Source organism: Paramisgurnus dabryanus, chromosome 22 (genome assembly GCF_030506205.2).
Source record: "Paramisgurnus dabryanus chromosome 22, PD_genome_1.1, whole genome shotgun sequence".
NCBI classification, from domain to species: domain Eukaryota; kingdom Metazoa; phylum Chordata; class Actinopteri; order Cypriniformes; family Cobitidae; genus Paramisgurnus; species Paramisgurnus dabryanus.
The window spans coordinates 32072077-32099600 of NC_133358.1; the positions used below are offsets into that span (position 1 = coordinate 32072077).

At 37.5% G+C, this 27524-nt stretch overlaps 1 protein-coding gene across 1 annotated transcript in view; it reads left to right on the plus strand.

Annotated features, from left to right (window-relative positions):
* kcnh2b (potassium voltage-gated channel, subfamily H (eag-related), member 2b) overlaps positions 1 to 26125 on the plus strand; it is a 169662-nt gene extending 143537 nt beyond the window's left edge. The window contains exons 6-15 of the mRNA XM_065258890.2: positions 12476 to 12916; positions 13010 to 13400; positions 15197 to 15396; positions 17183 to 17435; positions 17673 to 17866; positions 18212 to 18314; positions 19126 to 19410; positions 19682 to 19871; positions 20075 to 20243; positions 22829 to 26125. Coding sequence (XP_065114962.1) covers positions 12476 to 12916; positions 13010 to 13400; positions 15197 to 15396; positions 17183 to 17435; positions 17673 to 17866; positions 18212 to 18314; positions 19126 to 19410; positions 19682 to 19871; positions 20075 to 20243; positions 22829 to 23020 — 2418 coding nt within the window. The 3' untranslated portion in view covers positions 23021 to 26125. The remainder of the gene's footprint in view (positions 1 to 12475; positions 12917 to 13009; positions 13401 to 15196; positions 15397 to 17182; positions 17436 to 17672; positions 17867 to 18211; positions 18315 to 19125; positions 19411 to 19681; positions 19872 to 20074; positions 20244 to 22828) is intronic.
* The last annotated feature ends 1399 nt before the right edge of the window (positions 26126 to 27524 follow it).

Below are 27524 nucleotides of genomic sequence, written 5' to 3' on the forward strand. Positions count from 1 at the left end.
AATGGAGTTATAAAAACTGGTTTATTCCATCAGGTTGTGCCGGTGGATAATTTCTCAAACTCTCAGGGGTAAAGTTTACTGCCTGTTTTTATCATTTAAGACAAACACAAATGACTCTGTCATGTGATGATCTGATGCACACCATTATAAAAACACGTCCAGTCGAAACACAATGATTCATAACATTAATAAGCAGCTTTAAGTCTTTTGCTATCACTTTAGCGCTGTCACCTCTTTCCAGTCAAGATCTCTGGTATCTCTTGACATTTGTGGTGTTTAAATATGAGATGATGATGCATTGAACGTGTGATGGTGCTGTACGTTTTGCACCTGATCTCTGGCAACAACAGGACATGAGACTGACCGGCTACCAGTTCGGTCAATCATGCATAAAATCGCCCAATTCTAATCTCTGGCCGGTCGATCGGTGCATCTCTACTTATTTGTGATGTTTCTGTTTATTTACCTGAGTACTCCGTCAAGGTTGAGAGTTAAAATAAGAAAAGTCTGACTCTGTATCTAGGCAACCGTCTCTGAGAAACTCTGATGCTGTATTCTTCTTTTAACTTCTGTCTATTCAATTTGATGATGCTCAAACACAATAAAAGTTACTTTAGTTTGACTCATTTACATTTAGCAGACCCTTTTATCCAAAATGAGGATAAACAGCAAAGCAATAACAAAGGAAAGCAAAAACATGAGATACAGTACAGAACTGTGCAAGGTTGCTGGATGGTTGATGTTGTTTCATTATCTGACACGTAAAAGTGTCTGATCACACTTCTCAACATACAGCAGGATTTGAGGAATCATTCATGTCTGGAATAAATCCTGAATATGTTAATGGATTTGATACCTCTAGCATTATGCCATTATTAAACCCAACACACAAAGTCAATGTTGTGTTGTGTGTTTGTATCTGGAGACTTCAGTTTGATCACAGCTCTGAGCACAAACACATTCAAATACAAACATTTATATTTATACACATGCCAGACACTTGAATCTGAGAGAGAGAGAGAGAGAGAGAGAGAGAGAGAGAGAGAGAGAGAGAGAGAGAGAGAGAGAGAGAGAGAAAGAAAGAGAGAGAGAGAGAGAGAGAGGAAACCCCTGATCAGTTTTGACTCTTGTAGTTGATTTTCAGGTGCATCTTACTTGTTATTGCCCAGAAGATGCTATTTTATATATTAAGAGTGTCATTAGTGTTTAATTTAAAATGATTTTAATAGATGTGTGCATATGACTGCATGTCCTCAGAAAGCAGTAAAACACATCTAGGATAAATCCAGTCATATCTGAAAAAGCTTGTTACCATAACAACATAATGAATGACCAATCATTTTAAGGTTAGGATATGTGGGGGTGTGGCTAAACGAGTGTCACTCTTGTGTTGTCTGGATTGTGATACACAAACTGTGTTGTTGTACTCTTTATTTGCATATACACATGTGTGATTGCTCATTTACATATGTGAGTATATGCCATCATAAGTCTTGTGTGTGTGTGTGTGTGTGTGCGTGCGTGCGTGCGTGCGTGCGTGCGTGTGCGTGCGTGTGTGCTTGCGTGTTTATGTGTCAGAAAGATAAAGCAGATCCACAGAACCTACAAACTGTTCTGTCAGTTTCATGGAGACACATGCACAAAGACACACACACACACACACACACACACACACACACACACACACACACACACACACACACACTGTAACGTCACTGTGATTCCTCAGTGAGATGTCCCTTGAGCTAAATACCCACACAGTAACACATGTGATCATCACGCAGGGTTACTCTTATTGCTCAGATGCTCTTTTATACCTCAGGAGTCATAAACAGAGTTTTTAGTTTTGTTTTGTTTTATTATTAACTTTATCTCCAAAGTCTCTAGTAACATCTGAAGAAATAAAAACAGACACAAATGAGAGAATTGTTAACATACAGGGCTACAGAGATATAAAATGAAAATGGTTTGAATAGCTGAGATCATTTGTTCTTCAAAATTTATTTAAGAAATTAAGAAACTAGTAAAATACGTACAAATTACTTCATGCAAATTAGCCGACTCTAATAAGTTACTCTAATAAGTGCAAATACGTACGAATCACTTCATGCAAACTAATGCAAATTAGCCAACTAGTAAAATACGTACAAATCACTTCATACAAAATCATGCAAATTAACCGAATTGTAAAATAAGTAAGAATCACTTCATGCAAACTCATGCAACTCAGCCAACTAGTAAAATACAAACGAATCACTTCTTGCGAAATCATGCAAATTAGCCAACTCAAAAAATATGTAAGAAACAATTCATGCAAACTCATGCAACTTAGCCAACTAGTAAAATACATACGAATCACTTCAAAATCATGCAAATTAGCCGACTCTAATAAGTGACTCTAATAAGTGCAAACTCATGCAAATTAGCCAACTAGTAAAATACAAACGAATTACTTCATGCGAAATCATGCAAATTAGCCAACTCAAAAAATATGTAAGAAACAATTCATGCAAACTCATGCAACTTAGCCAACTAGTAAAATACATACGAATCACTTCATGCAAACTCATGCAAATTAGCCAACTAGTAAAATACATACAAAACACTTCATGTGAACTCATGCAAATTAGCCAATTAGTAAAATACAAACGAATCACTTCATGCAAAATCATGCAAATTAGCCAACTCAAAAAATATGTAAGAAACAATTCATGCAAACTCATGCAAATTAGCCAACTAGTAAAGTACGTACGAATCACTTCATATGAAATCATACAAATTATCCAACTCGAAAAATACGTACGAATCACTTCATACGAAATCATGCAAATTAGCCAACTAGTAAAATACGTACGAATCATTTTATAAGAAATCATGCAAATTAGCCGATTCGTAAAATATGTATGAATCACTTCATGCAAACTCATGCAAATTAGCCAACTAGTAAAATTCGTATTAATCACTTCATACAAAATCATGCGAATTAGGCAACGTGTAAAATATGTATGAATCACTTCATGCGACATCATGCAAATTGGCCTATAGGGAATGTTAATGTACGTCACCGCAGTGTTGCATTATGGGACGTGGGCGCCATGTTTAGAGGCACCGCCGACCGCTATGCCATTTAATTGTGAGTGTGTTAAGCTAAAACTAAGTAAACTTGAAGAAGAACCGAAGAAATTGAGGAGTTTAAAAGAAAAAGAGAAGGGACCCTATCGGGAGAAACTAAGTGCTACTGCCAAAAAACTTTATTTGGACAAATAAACAACAGATCCATAGGATTTAGCAGCCCATGACTGGATTACGGATCCAGACGCACTACCTCCGCTCACATATCTGTTATTATTACCTTGTTTTTGGATTGAGTGCATACACTTTGCAGGAGTTTAAGAGCTATAAATCCCTACAAGCTCATAGTAAGATGACATTCTTCTTTCGGAGTTTTATGACGGTTGGCAAACCAGCTAAAAGAAATATGCCATTTACTTACAATGTATTAATACCTAAGTATCTTAATGATTCTATAAAAAATATCCGTTGTATTCTGTGCAATGAATCAACACATGTTCATAAGATGGCACTTCTGTTCTTGGCCAAGTTATTAAAACAAACAAAATGCTAAATATTTAGCTAACGTTATGTTATTTTAAAGATTCACAAGCAGTGGGTTTGAGCAGTTGCATTTAGTAAAAAATATTTGTTATAATCGTCAAAATTGTCTAAAGATTTATTTTTATAACTCATGTGGTGAGGTTGATCAGAAATGTATAAATAACGTTACATAATTTACATTTACAAGTTAGTTTGACAGTGTTAGCATAAAAACAAGACAATTTAAGTGGTTCTGCTTTTATTAATCACAAATTACTGAATGACTGAAAATGCAGCAAACACACTCTCGCTGATGCAGGGATTTTTTTGAAAAGTAAAAGTTTTTCTCCTGATTGCGGCAGGCAAACCACGCGATCCGGCGTCTTTTCATCAGCTCCTCCACCGGCTTCCCCCAAATAAAAGCTGAAAAAAACGTATTCCGTTGTTCAGTTTCCTCCCTGAACGATCGTGTGACCTGCTGTGGCAGTTCTTGATCGAGCAGTACTGACCAAACATATCGAAGTTTATTAAAATCTCGACAGAAAATACAAAAACAACCTCCAACACACTAACTCAAATACAGCGGGATAGGAGGTGATCCTGCAAATATGGCGGATTACTCATAATGCCACACGGCGTGACGTCAACTCCACATTCCCTATACTCGCACAATACCTAAGAATTACTTTATCCAAAATCATGTGAATTAGCTGACTCGTAAAATATATACAAATCACTTCATGAGAAATCATTCAAAATAGCTGACTCGTAAAAAATGTATGAATTATTTTGAGATCAGGCTGCTCATTTTACAATACTGTCATGCTTTAAACAGATAAAAACAATCTGCTATTATTCAACAATCTTTTGTTCTGATGTTGTTTTTATTTTGTTTACAAAATGTTCCTTTACATTTCATTTAACACTAAATTATTTGTAGTGCTTCAGCTGAAAGGATATTCTCACTAATTCACATCATGATGTCATCTTTGTTTTGCTTGACTTATCTTATATTCGTTTGTTTGGTGTTTCTCTGTGCACATGCTCACTCCGTCTCTTCCCCTTCAGTTATCTTTAAAAGAGCATTCACATGAACGAGCATGTTTTTCTCTCTCTCTCTCTCTTTCTCTCTCTCTCGCTCATTCTGACAGAATTAGGGTTTTAGTAGAGCTTCTGCTCTTGGCGTCTGTTAATATGAAGCGACTGCTGTGGGCGTATGCAGCTGTGTGTAGTTCAGCATCACGCGATCACTAGAGCTTGAGAAATATTACTAAATACATCAGGCATATAAGGAGGTTCTGACTGGAGACGAACGGACCCGTGACCATCATGTCCTGAGTTCAGTGAGGTCTTCCACATGAGGATAAACTCACTCCTGAGCATTCGCACCCATAGCATGGGTTGATGTCTGCGTGTGGTCGTTTAAGACATGAGGAGTTTGTGTGGTGGTGTGGTACTACAGGTCGCTCCATCAGCTCGCTGTCAGCGGTGTTTGTGAGGGGTGTTCAGGGTGTTTGGGGTTGGCGGGTGTAACGGCAGCGGCCCGATGCAGCGCTAAGGATCATGGTCGTAAACCTGATGTTGAATCTGTTGACCGAGGTGCTTCAGTGTTCCGCTCTCATGCCGCTCTGTGAGTCCGGCTGCATCCGCTGGGATGAAATTAACGTCCCCCGTCTGACCACCGACAACACTGAGGTGAGATATTTAACACAGTTTGTGTCTGTGTGAAGGACAAAACCTCTCATTGAGTTGTACTTGAGAACAATCATGCTTAGGTTAAAATTTCTTTATAAATTCACCAAAAATCAAATGATCTGTTAAACTATCTACATTTATTTTAAGATGATGTCAACAGTTGTCTCTTTGTGTTTGAGTATCACTGGGACTGAAATGAAATGAACACATGTGAGTGTAAATGTGTTTAATATACATGCACATGATGTCTTCATTATGCCTTCATAAGTGATCTGATCTTGGTTGGGTTTGGTTGATAGTACTGTAAGCACACTGATCTCAGAGCAGTCAGTAAGGCTTTGAATGATGGTTACGTTTGGCACGATGACAGATGAATCCTCTTAGCTTAACATGGAAGAGCGGAGCTGTAAACCGCTGGACTTGATTCCTGATGGCAGACAAAAGCCATGAATGAGATGAGAAGCGACAGAGTCGAGGGTTGTGGGATTCTTTTACCTTCAGTTCAGTTAGTTATAAATATCACTTTTTAGCTAAATTTGGTTACTAATCGAGGTTATTTTATCTCAGAATGAGTATTAGAAAGTAAACAGTGCCAGGAATTAAGAGGTTTGATCTTAATCCTTAGAGAATAGGTTTGAATGGATGGTCTTTGAAACTATCGGATGTTTGCACATGGATTTACCAGGATTTTGTTTTTATATTTGTCAAATCAACATAACAATTTACTGGTATCATACTTTAAATCAAAGAACAGCATTATGTGAGGAAAATCTTCTGTGTAAACCTTTTTAATCTTCAGTCATGTTTTTAATCTTTTGTTACATCATCAGATTGAGTTTTTCTTAGGATTGTAAGTGCTGCTGTTCAGAAAATCTCTGGTTTAAATCTCGTTTAATATCTATGTTGAATTGGTAATCGGCGACTCTTTATGACAGATTTCTTAGTTTGATCTATTTATAAATAAAAGAACAACAGAAGTGACATCAGAGGCGGCCCTCCCTATACGTGAAGTAAACGTCTGCTTACGGCCCCCGCCAGCGCTAGGAGGCCCCCAAATTACATTTACCAGATTCTGACTGACCTGCATGGGCAACCCTATGAATGTTGGTAATGTTTGGTGATGCTGATAGAGCGACAAGCAAGGATTATGATGTTTGATCAATGGAAAACTGGCAACAATGATGACCTACATTACATACGAAGCAAAGCCTGCTGCCCAGCGTTACCGCTTATGAATGACCTTTGCCCACTGCCACCACCGTTCCCTTCCCAGGACTTGGATTTAGTTTGGACCACAAAAATCTAAATGAGTCTATCATTCAGGCGCAGAAAAGGGATAAAGAAGAAGGATGGCTAAGAGAAGAGACAAACGCAAAGTAATTTTGGCCAAAAAACATTGCCATTAATGTGAAATTACTTAACCTAAACATAACAGCTTGATAAACAAATGCTCTTTTACATGAAAACACGTCAGAAGAAGGCCATGGCTGGACGTCTTTTCTGAGGCCTTATCGTGCCTCGCCAGGGCTTCCTCGGGACCAAAGTACAGTGTTGTCCTATAAATACAGAACTGCCATATAGAAACTGAAGTCTTTCAAATAATGACCAGTCCCTCCAGAAAAACGTGATTATGGGATTGCATGATTTAATGCATAATCAGCCAAAGTCTGCATATTTATGCAGGGGATGCATTTTTTCAAATATGCTGCACTTTCGCAGCATAAATTGCAGATTTCTGTGCGCATAATATGCAGGTATTTTCGTTGCAGAAATCACAAATATCTTAGCAAAAAGTTGAAAAATGTTGCATTTAATTCACACATGCACAGCCATGTCCCCTGTTGCCATGGAAATGTTATGAAGTGACGTGATTATGTGACGTAAACATCATTGAAAAGCTGCAAAAGCTGAAACAGTTTTTGCAAGTTCACGCAATTTTTGCAAGTTCACGCAATTTCATAGCATAAAATTGCATAAATATCCCACATATTCCATCGCATTTTTATAAAATGTGGCGCAATATCAAGGATTTTTGCCCGCAACAATCACAAAAAAACTCTGCATTTCCTGGAAGGACTGAATGACATTATATTATAGATAATGAGATGAAGTGATGTAGTCTGCATGTAGATGCTGTAAGACTTGAACTTCACATCATTTATGTCTCTGTGTGTTTTCCGACTGAACCAGTAAATTTTAAAAGCACATTACAGCACACATTTACACTAAAATTGTGATCTGTCAATGTAGATTAAATGATTGAATCATGTTATTATCTCTGCATTGATATTCAACTCTTTCTATTTATAAAATAATTAAAGGAGCAGTATGTAAGAAATGTATATCAATTAATCATAAAATGGTCGTGATATGTCACTAGACATTAAGAAATCATTTTCATTTCAAATAATTATATCACTGACAACAGTGGTCCGGCCAGGGTATTGTCATTTAAAAAGTGGAGTTGCAGCCCTCAACTGATGTTTATGTTGTCATTTTGTGTATTGGCTACTAGTTGGGTGATTGCAGTACCAGTTTTAGCCACAAGTTTTGTTATTGCAATACCAGTTTTAGCCACAATCCTACATACTGTTCCTTTAAAGGGGACATATCATGAAAATCTGACTTTTTTCATGTTTAAAGGGACACTTCACCCATTTGCATTAAGCTTTGCATTAAGGTTAAAACCCCAGTCATGTTTTTGAATGGTCGTGCGCGATTTCCTCAGTTGCCGCTGAGACAGGAGAAATACAGATTTCAGTGTTGCACTTCCTTCTTTCAATGATGTAAAAATCATCATTTTGCATCATTGAAAGAAGGAAGTCCAATATCTTTGTTGAGGGAGTGAGACTACAAACACCCATTTTCTCTGTCAAATAGGCACCAAATTTGAAATGTATGTTACATTTTGACTACAAATATGACGCACTTTCAATAAAGATTAATGTTTCTACGGGTGAAATGCTCCTTTAAGTAATTGGGTCCCCAGTGCTTCTATCAACCTAATGATCAACCCAGTAACTTAGTTTTGGTAAACCATTCCCTGCAAGCATGTGGAAAAATAGCTCATTGAAACTTGGCTTGTAATGTCAGAAGGGGATCTTATTATGATAATACCGCCCATTAATCTGCACTATCCAACCACGGCACTGCCATTTAGTGCAGAGATCAGCTCATTTGCATTTAAAAGGACACACCCAGAAGCGGCATATTTTTGCTCACAACTACAAAGTTTCAATTTTAAGATGTTATAATAAATTATCTGTGCTGTATTTTGAGCTAAAACTTCACATATGTACTCTGGGGCACCAAAGATTTATTTGACATCTTAAAAAAAGTATTTTGAAATTTCCCATTTAATAGCAAATGAGAATGTGAATCATAATAAAGGAGATACTCACTAGCAGCACAAAAATATTTAATATCAACACCATTAGCTCATAAAACAAATTTCTTTAGTTGAGTATTAAAAAGTTTACTTTTTCTGCGCCTTGTTCGCACAGAGGGCTTTCAGGGAATGTTATGGGAATAGATCCTATTTCCGTGAGCAATCCCAGGACGTGTTTGTGTTCATTTGTTTTCTGGGACCAAAGTGCTGTGTGAATGAGGTTATACAGAGACAAGAGTTCGTACAGTAAAGTGTTTCTGTTCATCTTTACTCTTGAATAGTTTATGACTCTGAACATCACTCTTAGATTAGGATTTTAATAAGTTTAGGATTGAACCTTTCAAAAAACAGTATTCAGTTCAGATTTCACAATGAAGAAAAAAATCTTTCTGCAAAGTAAAGTTTCTTAGTTTTCCCTTTGGTTTAGGGGTAAAATACGAACTGAACATTAGTGTGAGATTCAACCTCAATATAACACAATATATTCAATGTGCTGAGGGCAAACAGCTTCCGGTCTCTCTTCAGTTGGCAAGAATTTTAGATTTGTATTTTTAGCTGTGCTCTAGGATTGAATTATTTAACTGGCTATCAAACCCAGAGGACCTGAAATAACAAGAGATGGAGGTCTTGTTAACGCTGACAGGTCTAAAGTTTGTTTATAGTAGAAATTGAGGCTTTTAAATATTTAATGTGCTATATTTCCAGAAGAATTTCTGAGATCAAACCCTGGTTTCCTTTATCATTCACGATCAGCCCCTGAAATATCCGAGAGTTAGGGATTATAAGAGTTTTTATTGAGTTCCAAAAATGCCAAATAAAAAAACTTCAAACACAAATGTAATATGTTTGCACTCATTTAAAAAAAAAGAAGATGAAGTGTATTCATAAACGAATTCAACTCTGCGTATATGATGTTTTATCATATAGTTTTTGACATTTAAACTAGTCCTCATATGATACAGTACATTTAAATATTACATTGATGTTCTGAATACTCTATTCTGATTGGTCAGTATTTTGATGGTGATATTTTATCAGCTCATTTTACAGATTTGCGGGATTTATTAGATTTTAGACATTAACCTGCATTTACTGTAAAATAAACAGGGAAAGATAAAATTTGTAGCTGTATTTTTTGTCAGTGTTTCAGATGGATGAGTGAATTTTCCTCTGAATGAACAATTTAATGAGACGTCTCAGATGAATCATTATCATTGGAGTTTTATTATTCTGCCCATCATTGAGATTTGGGTCAGAGAAGAATCGATCGCTCAAGATTCCTCTTGAAAAATCATCTGAAAGTCTGTCCTCAGGACTGTAGATTGACTCTATAATCATGAAATATATTTCAGAGATTTATAACCAACACAAAAATTAAAATCCTGTCATCATTTTTTCAGTTATGGATCTTACCCTGTATGAATTTAAACACAAAGAGGATATTTTAAGCACTGTTTGAAACCAAATAGTTTTAGAGCACCATTGACTTCCATTGTATTTTTCCCACTATGAAAGTCAATGGTGCTCCTGCTTACTTATACAAGCTTGGAACAGCATGAGGGGAAATAAATGATGCCAGTTTTCATTTTTGGGTGAAGTATCCCTTTAAGGATTGAACTATGTGTATATGTAGGGTTCCTAATGTGTTTTGCTTCACGCTTCACAAAACAGATTTGTAAAGTTTAGTTTAGTCTTTGGGGTTTCTAAAAATAAGCGGTGATGTCCTTGGGGAATATCTTTACTCAGAGATGAGCTTTCAGAGCTCTGATAGGTGCTGAATAATGCCGAAACACTGAACTGAGATCAGCTCGTTCTAATTCAACAACCGGATGATTTTTTTACAGAAGAGATGAAGCGTGATGCCAGCTGACGTCTGGACATATTTTGATTATTTACATGTTAAATATGACAACCATACATATATCACACTATAAAAATGAAAAAAAGATCATTTTAATGTACATTTAATTAAATAATGGTTTGTTATGAAGTGAACATAGAGTCTGACTACAGTATAAACACAGAGAGGCTGTCAGTGAGTTATGTCAGTATGAGACGATGTGGACAGATTTCAGTCTTGAGGTCAAATGACCTGAAGTTCATCAGCTGTCCAGCACCTACAGTACACACGTCAAACACATTTAAACTCATTCAGACGCGTGACATCACCGACTGCTCTCTCAAAGACTGAGACCTGTGACCTGCCAAACAATACAAATCTTGTTATAGGTCAAGTTTTACTCTGACTCTTTCTCCAGAGATAGTGATTAATCATACAGCTTGTTGAGGAGAGATGTGATGTGACTTCTTTCAGTGATCTGATGATTTTTTCACTAGAGGACTTTTACAGTATATCTACAGATCAGACCTCTGCTAAAACTAAGAAACTACAAAGCATTGTTTTACATAAAATTAAGTACAATGTTGTTACACTGATAATAACAAAGTTGTGACTGCTGAGTTAGTGCTATATGCTAGTTAATGCTACAGACTCAAACATAAGATCTGTTTATACACACAGAGAGCTACTGAAAGAGCTGCTCTGAGAAACAGCCAATCAGAGCTGAACTCAACATTATTATTCATGACCCTTCCAAATAAGGTAATAATAGACCATTTCATTCTAAAGGCAAAACCTAGAGGTGTAAATGGGCATCTAAAACTGACTCTGGGTCATTTTTACACTTAATAAAGCCACCCCTGCTGAAAAAACAGCATCAAACCAGCATGGGAATTATGCTGGTCTATTCTGGTTTGATGCTGGTTTAGCTGGTGGTCACCAGCATACCAACATGGTATGATCAACATGGGATGCTGGTGCTAATGCTGGTTTAGCTGGTGTTAATGCTGGTGCTGATGCTGGTTTAGTGCTGGTTTAGCTGGTGCTGGTTAAGCTGGTGTTAATGCTGGTGCTGATGCTGGTTTGGGGCTGGTTTAGCTGGTGTTCACTAGCAAAACACAACATATGCTGGTCTTGCTGGTATGCTGTTTTTTCAGCAGAGACAAACCTTCTGTGTAGATATCAGAGAACAATTTAACAGATTATTACAACGCATTCTTTGGCACCTTTAAGTCTTGAATACACAACCGCTGATATGCAGTCCGGACCACAACAATTGTTGCAGAAACTTTTAATCCATCTGCAGAGTTTGGGCAGTCGGTGCTGACAGAAGATCATCTTATATGTAATCTCTTACATTTCAGATTCCACTGTTTAGATTTGCATCCATTTGCACTCCAGATTTTGATCATCTTTATTCTTTAGTACTTTGAATGAAATGTGTAAATATCAGTTTGTTTGTTGTTAAAAAATTTCACCTATTGTCAAATGATTATGAGATCATTGATGTAATTGAGGATGATTTTATATTATATTATGCCACAGGTTATATTATATATCTACTACATTGTGCCGCATTATTACTTTAGTTGTGCTTTATTTTCGAATAATTCAATGGCCCATCATCAATTACTGTATTTCTGACGTGGCGCATGAAAAGAAAGATTGTATATTGACTATGGTGACTCTTTGTGATAAATGTTTTTAAATTTGATCAATTTTGTATCCCACACTTGTATGCAGTTTTGATTTTGTTTAACACAACAGGAAAGAAATCATGTTTCAACATTCATCAGATTGTCATTTATTATGATTCTTCATTTTCTTTTGTGTTCCTCAAAAGTAAGTCAGATAAGTGAAGGAATGACTTGAGGGTACATGAACAATGGCAAATTTTTGATAATATGACTTTTTTAAAGCTTGTTTCAATGTTAATGTTAAGTTTTCTACCTTTCCAGGTGCTGTCTCTGGGTGCAGACGTTCTTCCCGAGTATAAGCTTCAGGCTCCTCGCATACACAAGTGGACGGTCCTTCACTACAGTCCCTTTAAAGCCGTTTGGGATTGGCTGATCTTGTTGCTGGTGATCTACACGGCCATCCTCACGCCGTACTCGGCTGCGTTCCTGTTGAACGATGACCAAGACGTCTCGGTGCAGACCTGCGGCTATTCCTGCAGTCCGCTCAACGTGGTGGATCTCATCGTGGACATCATGTTCATCATCGACATCGTCATCAACTTCCGCACGACGTACGTCAATGCCAACGACGAGGTGGTCAGCCACCCGCTGCGTATCGCCGTCCATTACTTCAAAGGCTGGTTTCTCATTGACATGGTGGCCGCCATCCCCTTCGACCTGCTCATATACCGCAACGGTGATGCAGAAGAAGTGAATGCAGAGGTGAGGGGAATTATGGGAAATGTGTATATATGTATAGTATAACACAGTATATTGTTGTTTTACTGAGCATTTGTTCTTAATTTTTGTCTCAAGACCACCACTCTCATCGGGCTGCTGAAGACGGCGCGTCTCTTACGACTCGTCCGAGTGGCGCGTAAACTGGACCGTTACTCTGAATACGGCGCGGCCGTTCTCTTTCTGCTCATGTGCACCTTCGCGCTCATCGCTCATTGGCTGGCTTGTATCTGGTACGCCATTGGAAGCGTGGAACGGAACGGCTCTATTGGCTGGCTCCACTCATTGGGTGATCAGTTAGGAAAACATTACAACTCCAGCATCCCCGGATCAGGACCCTCCATCAAAGATAAATATGTGACGGCTTTATACTTCACCTTTAGCAGTCTGACCAGCGTGGGCTTTGGAAATGTGTCACCAAACACCAACTCGGAAAAGATCTTCTCTATATGTGTCATGCTTATAGGATGTGAGTATGTTGATTTATGTTTTATGTGTTGTTGTTGTTGTTAAAAACGAGGGGAAGTAATAATAAAAAATATTACAAATGTTTTCACATGAAATTGTTATACTAATGGTAAAAATATTTGTCTTTATAATCAGACTGTTATGATAAAAGCGCTTTTAAGCAAGTTTGTGTGTGTCATAAGATATACATTAGTGATGCTAACTGAAAATATACATTATCTATAGGATTATTATTTCAAGTGATATTAAGTAAATAAACAAATGTTTAGTATTGTCTGCTTTGTAACCTTTTATGAACCCCAATCTAAATGCCTCCAGTGCCTCTAGTGGACACCGAAAGATGCAGCGATCTGGAGCAGGAGAAAAGTCTTTTTAGGTTATGCATAACTTTAGGCAGAGCTCGTAAATCAAATGAGCCTGTGTAGCAAAATCTTGTCTTCATCATAAATGTTTTTTTAGTTCAGTGATTGTTAATGGATCAGATGGGTTTGTAATCTCTCTTTATATTGTGCACTATATAATCAAACCTCAGTAAAAACATCCTCCTCAGTTTTTAATTCTTACTGAAGAAATCAAGCTGAGAGCTCATTTCTGCTCCTCTCCTTCACAGTTTTCATGATAAATCGTCTAAAAATCGTTTAATTTTGCCGCAGCACATAAATCAGAGGGCAATAACCAGCGAGTAATTGCTGTTTTTATGGCCTGTTGAAGCATTTATCATCAACGCTACCAAATTACATTTTCACTGGAGGATAAAGTTCAAAATGTCTGCAGAAGCAGCGTGACCTCTCTGATCTGATACAAAATCTGATCTAAGATCAGTGCCGAGGCCAGAAACTGAGCGGACCTTAGTGAATTAGCCTACACAATTTTACAATAGTGTTTAAATAGATTACATTACATTTTTTGAGTCATTTTGGATCAGCAAAAAATGGATATAAGGAAAATATAAAATAAGAACAGGAAGTTATTAAATTATAAGAAATGATAAGCATATGGAAATAGAAAAGAACAAAGTTATAAATAAAGTATAACAGTAGTAAATAGGAAAAGAAATATAATTACATCTTTAGTCTTCTTCATTCTATTAATTAAATACAATCAATCTTTATAAAAATACAGAAGTGATTTTCATTTTGTCTTCTCAGATTCAAATACTCAAGCATCACTATTTTATTAATTTTCAGTTTTAAACTTTTTGTCGAGTACGTGTTTGATGTTACTGTTCATATTTATCATATTTAGGGATGAAGATGTTTTGCACAGACAAACACCTCACATTTTCTTTTAAATGATGTAAACCTCCTGTAAGGTGGAGAGATGATGTGTTTGTCAGAATTTGCTTCTTTCTTTGTTTGTTATTTTTGATGTTTTGTTGTGTAATTTATAGCTTTGAGTAGAGTCACAAAACACCGCAGTAAAACACACAATATAGTAAAGCTGAAGTCTATGACTCATTCATGAGATATAAAAATGAAAAATAAAGGGTTAGTTGTAGATCAAACTTTTTTAGAAACATCTATTATTTTACTGTCACATAATTTGTCATATTGGTATATTCATATAAGGTATATTCTCTGTATTTACTGTGGTAACACTATAGAAACTGTACTGTATATAAATGTGGTAACGTTCAGTATCAAGGACAAGGACTAGTATGATGGATTTATTATCTAATACATCACTTTACCGTGATACCGTGGTAAATCAGTTTTTGAAGTATGACAGGATCAAGGACTTTGCTGCTGCTGATATATGGTGTTAGAAGATTTTTAATCATAATGTTTCATTTCACAGCGCTCATGTATGCCAGTATCTTTGGAAACGTGTCAGCCATCATCCAGCGGTTATACTCCGGAACGGCTCGATATCACACACAGATGCTGCGAGTGAGAGAATTTATCCGTTTCCATCAGATTCCCAACCCGCTGCGACAGAGACTGGAGGAATATTTCCAACACGCCTGGTCTTACACCAACGGCATCGACATGAACGCTGTGAGTCACCTGCTTCTTTACACATTGACATTAAATACTGACAACCTACAGTAAGACCCTCTCTATAGGCTACTGTATTTATCTGTCTGTGATCAATCAATATCATATATAATCTAAACTCTTATTGGACATCTCATACATACACTGTCAGAAAATGGTCAACAAATATTCCCTAGCTGTCAATGGGGCAGAACCCTTTAAAAAGTCCTAATATGTACCATTTAGGTACAGATATGTATACATTTGGTACTAATATGTACCTCTGACGTACTGATATGCACCTTTTGGTGCTGATTTGGAACTCTGAGGTACCGCTATGCACCCTTTGGTGCCGATATGGACCATTGATGTACGGTATGCGCCCATTTGTGCCAATATGGACCATTGGTGTGCCCATATACACCCTTTGTTGGCGGTATGGACCTCTGCGGTACTGGTATGCACTCTTCGGTGCCAATATGGACCATTCAGGTATCTGTATGCACCCTTTGATGGCAATATGGATCATTGGGTTGCCGATATGCACCCTTTGTTGCCGATATGGACCTCTGGGGTACCAGTACGCACTCTTTGGTGCCAATATGGACAATTGAGGTACAGTATGCACCCTTTGGTGCTGGTATGGACCTCTGAGGTACCAGTATGCACCCTTTGGTGCCAATGTGGACCATTGAGGTTGCCGATATTCACCCTTTGTTGCCGATATGGACCTCTGGGGTACCAGTACGCACTCTTTGGTGCCAATGTGGACCATTGAGGTTGCCGATATACACCCTTTGTTGGCGGTATGGACCTCTGATGTACTGATATGCACTCTTCTGTGCCAATATGTACCATTGAGGTACTGGTGTGGACCCTTTGGTGCCGGTATGGACCTCTGGGGTGCCAGTATCCACGCTTTGGTCTCGGTATGGACTGATATGAATTTTAGGGGCAAAGATTTACTTTTTGTAAGGGTACTGTCCCGTTAACACAGAGGAATCATTTGTTTCACCATTTTTTTCTGACAGTGTAAAGGTCATTGATCTGAAAGCATCACAGAGTTTCTAATCTTTAAACATTTCGACTACCAGAGACTCACAGTTATTTTCAACATTAAACAAGATTCTGGGAAATACATTTGAAAAAAATATGACACACTTTAGTCGTAATGTGTGATTTGTGAAATGAATAACATGAATAAGTTTTAAATCTTAATGAAGGCTGATTGCAACAGAAAAAGGATCTTTGCATCAGTCAGTCATTTATTATATAGAATGAATGAATAAAGCAGGTGTTAGTTAAGTTTCCCCTTTACTGAATTTTCTTACCTGTCCCAAACATATGGTCTGAATTATATATTACAGTACGCATTTATTTATGTACAGAAAACAAATGTGTGTGTCAGTTGTGTCTCTGTGTGCGGGCTGAACTTATTAAAGAGCAGTGAAGCGTTCTGATTGGACAGTCAGATCTCTTATGATTGGTGTTTTACAGAGGAAATGGAATTACACATCTGTATTCTGTATACTTATGTACACCAAAGACAAGATTGAGCACTCATATTAATATAAACATGGATGCAACCCAGAATAGGTCGATCTGGTGACTGAAGTCCTGCATTACAGTTTAAAGAATACTTATAATATGTGTTGTGTACAGAACATGGGTCATGGGTTTGATACAGAAAGGTCATGGGTTCGATTCCCATGAAAGCACTGTAAGACTTTATATAAAAGCATGTGCCAATTGCATAAATAAATAACTGTAAATGTGTTATTAATATTTTCTGCTGATCTTCCATCAGGTGCTGAAGGGTTTCCCAGAGTGTCTACAAGCTGATATTTGTCTTCATCTGAACCGAACCCTCCTACAGAACTGTAAAGCGTTTAAAGGATCCACTAAGGGTTGCCTGCGAGCGCTGGCTATGAAGTTTAAGACCACTCACGCCCCGCCGGGCGACACGCTGGTACACGCTGGAGACGTTCTCACCGCTCTCTACTTCATCTCACGCGGATCCATCGAGATCTTACGTGGTGATGTTGTGGTGGCCATATTAGGTAGATCTGCTTTCCTTCATCCACTGAGGTCTGTGTTATTGTCATGTTTTAAAACATTATACTAATAATTCACTTTAAAATAAAGAAATTTCATGCATTTATCCTCTTCTGCCCCCTACAGGATATCTTAAATCTCATACACACTTTTAGTACAAATGCATTTTGGCCATATTTAATCCCATTGTTTTGACTTGTTTAATTAAATGTTAATGGATGTTTTTGAATCATACATCATAGGTAAAAACGATATATTCGGTGAGCCCATCAATCTGTATGCACGCCCGGGGAAGTCGAACGCTGATGTTAGAGCCCTGACGTACTGTGATCTTCATAAGATCCACAGAGAAGATGTGCTGGAGGTGTTGGACATGTACCCAGAGTTCTCAGACTTCTTCTGGAGTAACCTTGAGATCACCTTTAACCTCAGAGATGTGAGGATTTCTCATACACTACACCAGGGGTCTCCAACATTTTTGTGAGCAAGGTCTACCACAATGGATAAAACAATCAGGAGGGCTACTTTTTTAATGTAGTCTATTGAAAAAACAATTGTTTTACTTGTTTATTTTATTTTATTATTGTTCAAAGTGTTAAAAAACATAAAAGTAGCCAAGGTAATATAACAATTTGTCATAAATAAATATTAAATGGAGGCCATTATTTGTGCTTTGGCATCACGGGCATCATGTTGGAGACACTGCACTACAGTAATGAAACATAAAGTCATATTACATTATTCCAAGTTTATTAAGGTGAATATCTGTGTTCCCGTACAGACAAACATGATTCCCGGATCTCCAAGCAGCGATGATTCCGACTGCACCGGCTTTAACAAACTTCGGAGGAGAAAACTTTCATTTCGCCGGCGGACAGAAAAAGGTTTCAAATTATTCACGTTAACACCGTGATTCATTTCACATCTTCTGTGATATTCTGGATATTTATATTTCAAAAGAACAGAATAACTATCTGAGGGATTTTGTAGGATAATATTCTATAAATCATATTAAAGTTCTGTTGTATTGATAGAAGGCATCAGGTCTGAGGTTTCTCGGGTCCAAAGAAATGTACCCAACCCAAAATGAATTTTTGTTTTAAGAAAGACCCAACCCGAGACAAACCCGAGACTGGACCCCAGTGTAAACGGCAATGACATGTGTATGCAGTCTGTTTGGCAAAAACACATTCATTTTATATTAACCGAGACCCAATGCCGCTTTTTATTATACCCGGCCCGTGTCCGAGGCACACGTGAAACTTTTAGACCCAAACCCGCTCGGGTCTCGGTTGGACCTCAGGTTTTCGGATCAAAGTGGACCGGTGAGGACCTCTAGTGTGCAGTCAGCAGCCTGCATGCACCAGAAAAAAATCTGGTGGCCTTGCAACAAATTTGGCCTGCTGCTCCATTTATTTTCATTTGTTATCTGAAGATGACACCAAGGTAACACTGCAGTGTGCATTTAAAATTGATTGACAGGTCTGGCTTAATTAAAATATTACAAAACCCTACTGGCAGCCACTTTATGTCGCAAGCCCTCTTGGCAAACATGTTAAACATAAAATGTTTCCTGTAGGACAAATCTTTAAAATGTTATGATATCGACGATAATTACAGACCATATATACAAGCATAAGGACAATAAAACACATCTACTCATCCTGAATATTCAGTGTGTGTTTGTTTCTCCAGATGATGCGGACGCTGGAGAGGTCAAGAAGAACCAGAAATCCCTTCGGAGAAACCGGAAACAAGCTGCCTGTAACAAGAACGAACTCAAGCCGGGTTGGGAGGAGCCTGGAAATTCAATCTCCTCCCATTCCAGCGGTGAGGAGGAGGAGCCTGTGCACACACGCCCCGCCCCTCCCACTGTGCTCATGGAGTCATCTCAAATACAGAGCACTTATATGAACTTTAATGATGTGAATGAGGGCGAAGCTGATCCCAAAACAGGGAACACGTGTAACGCTCTGTCGGGTGAGACACAGCAGCACCTGTCAATTCATCTGACCTTAGATCTGTGGAAAAGATTTGTCCAACATTGAAATGATTTTAGATGGTTTTATCATAGTTATAATATATCCATCACGTTCATTGCTCAGTTTTTTTTACATTCATATTGCTGAATCTAAAAATAAATAAAGTCGAAACTAATATAAAGTATTTAGCTGTGGACTAGCAGCTAGTAAGAATAGATGTGTATAATATGTCAGTAATGATAATAATGTTTGTTTGTTTGTGTTTTCAGGTGCATTCTCAGGTGTGTCTAATATCTTCAGTTTTTGGGGTGATAGTAGGGGCAGACAGTATCAGGAGTTGCACCGATGTAATCTGTCATCGCCCCCCGTGCATCCCAGCACCCCTCTGCACAGCATCAGTCGACAACAACGCAATCACATGGAGAACAGACTGGACCTTCTCCAGAAACAGATCAGCAGGTGACACCAACACAACTGAGTACTGAAATCAATCATCAGGATTATATTATAGCTGATTCATGTGTAGAAGCCATGCATGGTTAAATAAAGTTATGTGAAATGAGTGGTTGTGCATTACAGGACCTTGGGCACAACCGTTTTAAAGTGTTTCATACAATAGCCAACCTGACCTTAGTACAAGAAGTGTATATGTGTGTGTACAGATTGGAGAGCCGTATGTCGTCTGATATCGGTGCGATCATGGCGTTATTACAGAGACAGATGACTTTGGTTCCTCCTGCATACAGCAGCGTGTCGTCTCCACCGCAGGTTGATCGACTCCTACAGTCTGGAACACCAATGGAGTCTGACACACTGGCATCTCTCTCACAGGTAACAACACACATGTACAGAAGACATACATTATTTAACATGGATGCAGAAGAAGGTTAGGAACTGTTCGAATATGTACAGTCACCGATTTTTAACCAGGTTTTTGGATATTTCCTAGACAGCATATAAATTACTTTCGGGTGGTTTGGGGAATTTTTTCAAGGCTTATTGTCTAATGTAACCTATCGCTGGGCTAATTATGATTAGCAATGTGGATTATTTAAAGAGATCATTCAAAGTATGGCACACACATCTATCGCTGTATGTTTGTTTAACATTTAAGCTAAATAGCGTGGTTGGCGACTTTTCACCTATAAAACTGAAACTGGTTGATTTGTACTAGATAAATCCAACACACCAGTAGATATGCATAGATTATTTTACCTAATATGAAGTGTGCACTGCAAACACGAGCATTATTTATGATCGTCTCCATCCAGTATGTACCCCGTATTGCATTCTACTTAAATTGTCTTCTTGATTTCTGTGAAGGAATGTCTGCCGGGATCCGGTAAAACTTTAGTTTTGAACCAAAGTGCTGTTCCTTCTATTCTGGCAGCCAAAATACAACAAGATGACATTTTAAAGTCAAAACCTCAAACTTTTAGAGCGATTAAGGGGTCTATACCAGTGGTTCTCAAACTTTTTCCGTGTGCGCCCCCCCCCTTGTGTACGGTGCACTTCTTCGCGGCCCCCCCAAAGAAAATTTATGACAAAAAAAAACATTCTAATATTTAACATTTTAATTAAACAACACATATAAAGTTATACAAAGTAGTGCTGTTGGCTAGTAGCCTTATTTTCTTTAGGTTTAATTACACAGAATTCATGCTAAATGAATGTATTTTATAAAATGTCATAAAACTGGGGCCCCCCTGGCACCATCTCGTGGCCCCCCAGGGGGCCCCGGCCCCCAGTTTGAGAACCACTGGTCTATACATTCTAAAAAGTAAAGCTGCTGGCTCTTTGATCGCCTCCTGGTGGCTGGATGCAGTACAAGTCATAAACCCCGCCCTCTTCATGCAAACAAACGAGACTTATTACACTTCCAATAAAATTTTCTGAAAGATGCTTTTGGTCCTTTAAGGTAGTTGTTATCATGCTGATATATGTCCAAGTGTTTATTTTTGTGATAAGCTTCATTTGAGCTAGTAATTTGATGCTATAGATACGGGGCGTGTTATTATGATTGACATTTGGGATTGACAGCTTTTCTGAGCAGACTTTTTTGTGTTATTTCACATTGACAAAATGAGTTGTGTTTAACTTACCTTATTTTAGCAAGCCAAAAAATGAGACCTAAGGGGCATGGTTGAATTGGGCACGCGTTTTTCCGTAACATGTCAGCGCCCATCGTCGTACAATTTACGTTCAGTTTATTACAAATTAAAGGAAGCCCTGTCGCGTCTATGTTGAACAACAGCACAGATAGGCAAGGCATGGCAAGTTTATTTGTATAGCACGTTTCATACACAAAGGTCATTCAAAGTGCTTCACATAGAAATTAAATAAAAAATAAAAATTTAAAGATGGTTAAATTCACAATAAACACACAAAATCTGTGTTTTTAAAACCTAGGTTCAAACCCAGATCAAGGTGATCTACAAAATATGGCCCTGTAATTCGGTCTATACTGTAAATATAAGTGTACTGATATATAGGTTGATATAGACCAATTTAGAGTAGACGTCACAGTTACGTCACTGCAAGCTGCGCGCGCAATGCGGTTGCAGAAAAACAGTGGAAATGAATTAGACACGAGTGAAAAGAGCAAGATAACTCACTGGAAAATGTCCGGTTGTGCTGTTAAGTGTCAGAATAAGAATGCCAAAAAAGATGGCTTTCATTTTTATAGAATACAATCGTCGAAGACATCATTTGAAGATAAACGTAGGTGTTTATGATTACAATAAGCCCTTAAACGGACAGAATGGAGCGAGGAAATCATCTGGAAATCTTTTAATAATTAGAATAGAAAATAAGTAGAGAAGATGTCCGGTGTTCTGTCGAAGTCTGTTCCCTCCATGTGTTTCTTATAGCGTTTTTATCATGTTACAATTATAATTTATTAAGGAAGAAATAATAAAAAACAGGAAAATTATGAAATATTTAATAAACGCTATTATATATAATACATGATAGTATTGCTTTTATATGTACTTTAGCGATTCAGACTGTAAAAATATTTGATTTAGCAAAAAAGAACAATAAATATACATTACATACATGCATATCAGTAGCCAAGCCATTTAAACTTTTTATCTATCTAAAAAAATAAACGTAATGTGATTAAAACGCTATAAGAAACATTGCACTAAAAGGAAACATAGGGGAATCAGACTTCGACAGAACACCGGATCCATAAAAATCACCGTTTAATGCTAAAACACTTCACAACCCTACTGCGGAGCAGTCACTTTCTGCAACCAGTTTGGCTCCGCCCACAAAAAACGTCATCTCTGTTTGCAAACACGAAATTGGTCTATAGATATCAATTTGAGTAATCAGACTTTATATCAAATAAAAATAAAAAGCAAATATACATTTTGTCAAGTTGAGTATTCAAGCGTATCTTTTTCTTGCAGTCGTGTGAATCTTTGGGCAGCACCACAGAACTTCACAATCCTTCAGAGAGTCCTCTGCTCAGTCCGACCGAAGCTCCTCACGCCGGCTTCTCCAACCTCCAGGACGCTCAGCGCCGCTTCTCCTTACAGGAACCCCAGACATCGGCGGATTTACGGACATCGCAGAAGCACGGCTCCGACCCCGGGAGCTAAGGAGAAAACAACGGCATCTCTACAATCCTCTCGCTTTCCTCTAACACATCTCCTCTCAGAGATACACTGGAGGTTCTGCTGGATGTTTTCAATCACATCTGATGATAAAAGCTGGAGATGAAGTTTAGTGTCACAGGACACAAACACACACAGGCTGTCGTCCAGTATTGGATATCCGTAAACCAATAATAATTATTATTACTAATTTATCAAGTAGCCATTATGTCTTGCACTGAATTTTCCAGACTCTTAATCTTTATGTCTGCTGCGCTTCCAAACAACAAACTGACTAAACTTGTTAGTGTTAGCTGGCCTAACAGAAGAAAATAATAATAACAATAATAACCTGATGTTTTCTGTCTGTCTGTCACTGCCTGTCATGTCATTTGCTGTGGATCCATGAAGAGGGCGGAGCCTCTGGCCACGCCTGAGCACACTGGATTGGCTGGATTGCCCTGGTCTGGGTGATTGATGGGTTGGGGAGTGGGTATTTAAAACCACGCTATTGTAAAATCCCAGTGAGGCAAATCCAAGCGAGCACTGAGCAAGAAATGAAATCCACACGTCATATCTAAAGTTCCCACAGGACATCTTTTTATCGCATTCACAACAGATTTACTTCAGCAATACAGAATCATTTCTATTAAAATCAAGAATAGATTTAACCAAATACTTTCACTGTAAAAGTTTTTTTTTTTTACATTATAAGTCCCATTTTATATTTGATTTGACCAATAATGGGTAAACTCAAACCTCAACGCTTCATTAAACCAGATTTTAGTTTCGTTTTTGAATGACGTGTGGACTGCTGAAAAAGTGAATTTTTTTAACCCGACCTTATTAAGCATGTGATATTTTATAACTATAATTATATTAAAATGACAGTAATATTATAAATCGATCTAAGGGAAGCATGATCATTTATTAATTATTTGCAGGCGTCCGTACATGAGAAAGATGACAAAGATTGTATTATTCTGTCTGTCGAATTTACAGCTGTGTTTTTATTTGGATACCAAATATAATATTTAATATTAATGAGGGAGTTTAAAGAGGCAGTACATCTGTATGTGTATGTATGATGTATAACAGATCAAAGCAGCACTACGTTATATTTTACCATCTACCTTGGCGAATGCTGAATTTTGCACATATTTATTTCATGTTTTGTTTTCATTCTTGTGCACCGTGATTGTTTTGCAGTTGTTTATAAACTCATGGTTTAAGATCGGGTCACAGGTTTAATCCTGCTGTTGAACTGGATGAGTTTTATAAATGAAGTTTGTGGTTATTTTGGTTGTTAAAATACTTTATGTCCCAGATTAATGTTGGATCATCTTTAACCTCAGTTTGCTATTCCTGCGATTACATGTGAGCTCTTGTGTATAACCCATCTGTAAGCCTTTGGGATCTAAACTCAGGCCCACTGAAAGCAGAATTAGATCAGCTGACCTTTAATTGTTTGTTTATGAAATCTTTTGGTTATTGGCTACCAGTAAGAGAGAGAGATTCTCTCAGGTCTGCTCATCGGATCAAATCTGAATTTATTCTGCAGATTTTATATTAGTTTACCTGTTTCTTCAGACTTTTACCCTCAAAAAGAGAAGAAATGACTGAATTAAGAATGCTGTGAACCATTTCTGTGTGTCTGAAATCTAATTGGTTGAAAGAAATGTTGATTAATGAAATGACTGATCCATGTTTATCTTTGTGACATCACTGTAAGCATGCGATGCAGGTGAAAAACTAAGAGCCAACAGCAGGTTAGAGACATTCAGCACTTTAAACTTTAACCAAAGCCACACACAGGACACATTTCAGTCAAAATTTCAAAAATAATATTACAATATATCTATATTTTAGGTAGATCATTACCATTAATAGTAGATCTGGACCCCCCCCCCCATTATAGCCACTGTATTTATTATTTAAATATATAGAACAATTTTTACTACCATGAAACTAAACTGCTTAAAAAATAAAAATAATAAAATCATAAGGGGGCATATCATAAAAAATCTGACTTCATGTTTAAGTGCTATAATTGGGTCCCCAGTGCTTCTACAACTTAGAAAATGCTCCTCAGAAATCAACCCAGTAACTTAGTTTTGGTAAACCATTCTCTGCAAGCATGTGAAAAAATAGCTTGTGATGTCAGAAGGGGAACTTATTATTATAATACCACCCCTTAATCTGCACTATCCAATCACGGCAAAGCCAGTGCAGAGATCAGCTCATTTGCATTTTAAAGGAAACACACAAAAAACAGCAAATTTTTGCTCGATTTTAACATGTTATAATAATATGATATATTAATCTAAAACATACATACTCTGGGACACCAATGATTTATCTTACAAATGTCTCACCTTTTAAAGGTGATTGTCATGACAATGATTTGTGGAAAAGGTCTTACTGATGAATAGGCTTCATTTTTATGGAAATTTATTTTGGGTTGAAATACGATAATGTTCTTGATGGTTTTGTGAAGTTCACTGATATTTGAAAACACAGACAGAGAAATCAAACACTGTCCCGACCAGTGATGGGCTAGTAACTCAAACAAAAATGTAATATATTACTCATAACTAGTTACTCTTTTCAAAAGTAAAATGATTACTTTACTCATCTCTCCCAATCAACAGTAATAACACTAGCTATATTACTTCTCCATCGCACCACCAAAAATTGGTAATTGCATATTTTTTCGTGAATCCATGATAGCTACAGATAAATTACTGGCTGAAACACTTCTGTAATTTAATAAAGCAGTAACATTTAAACTGAAATCAGCAGTAGGGCTCAAATATTGGCAAAAACGAAAAAGAGCAAACTTCATTAAGCAACTACACTCTAAGAAAGAATGTCTATTTTTAAGTTTTGTGTTATTCTATTTAACACATTGTGTCGTTTTTTGTTGATTTTGGGTTAAAATAAATAAAAGGGATAACACAAAACAGAGATATGTCTATTTAAGGACAACACATTAAATGTCTTGTCCTTAAAGGAACATGCCCACATTTTGGGAATTTAGCTTATTCACCGTATCCCCCAGAGTTAGATAAGTCCATACATCTCCATGTGTGCTGTAACTGTCTGACGCAGCCCCCGCTAGCTTAGCTTAGCACAAAGACTGGAACTGAATGGCTCCAGCTAGCAAACTGCTCCCAATAAATGACAAAATAATGCCAACATTTTCCTATTTATGTGTTGTGATTTGTATAGTCACACCGTGTACAAATAGCAAGGTCATATGAGACACAGCCATCTTTTAACAGTATACATACTGGGAACTATATTCTCAGAAGACGAAGCACTGCTACTGGGCGGAGTGATTTGCTCACAGCACCCGAGAAGCCCCTGGTGAGGAGCAGAGAGTGCGGTCAGAGTCGTGCAAATCACTTCGCCCAAGTAGCAGTGCTTTTGTCACTTATTGGGAGCAGTTTGCTAGCTGGAGCCATTCACTTCCAGTCTTTGAGCTAAGCTAAGCTAGCGGGGGCTGCGTCAGACAGAGTTACAGCACGCACGGAGATGAGAAAGGTATGTATGGACTTATCTTAAATATATAATATATAAAGCTAAATTCCCAAAATGTGGGCGTGTTCCTTTAACTACATCTGTTGTTTTAACACATTCGTTTTAAGAGTATAGTAAGTAGACAAATCTTTTAGATTATTACATTTTTTGTAATAATAAGTTACCCTACTAGTTACCAAAGAAAGTAATATTATTAGAGTAATATTATTACTAGTAATTAGTTATTGCCCAACACTTTCCCGACACTTTTAATCCGTTTATTATCAGTTTATAGCCCTTACAGAAAAAACACATGAATTTCACATGTTTTTCACTTGTGAAATGTGTGTTTTTGGAACATTTTGTTGTAATCCCATGTAAAACACATGTGAATAATGTGGTGACAATTTTGTTCACATGGGATTTACACAAAAATGTGAATTTGCATGTGAAATTCATGTGACTTTCTGTATAAGGGTTGTTTGTAATCCAGGTTATTCTTAATCTGTGTCACGTGACTACAGCTGAGCTGTATTTCTACCTTGATAAAACAGATTATTGTCTTAATGTCCAAACAAGAATTCAGAGGTGAGAGTGTTTTATTTCTGTGTCCGTCTCTCTGAAATCACTGTGTGTGTAATAGTTTTGTGTCTCTCTTGTTGTCTGCCTCTAGTGTAAACTTCTGTGTTTGGTGTTTGGCTTTGCACTTTACACACTGGATCTCACATTGGTCTATTTACAGGGATTTTAAGCCAAGGGCCCTTTAACCATCACCTACAGATGATGTAAAACAGGCCACACAAATCCTTACAGACGACTAGAACAGAATACCTTTATTGTCATTGTACAGCTTTGATCTGAAAAGAGGCTTTATTATGAAGTCTACCAGGAACATTTCAATTAAATGACGTCCTGTATGTGTACAGATTTTTCAACCTTTTGGGTTTTCATTTATTTTGGTAACTCGTTTACACTGGATTGATATTTT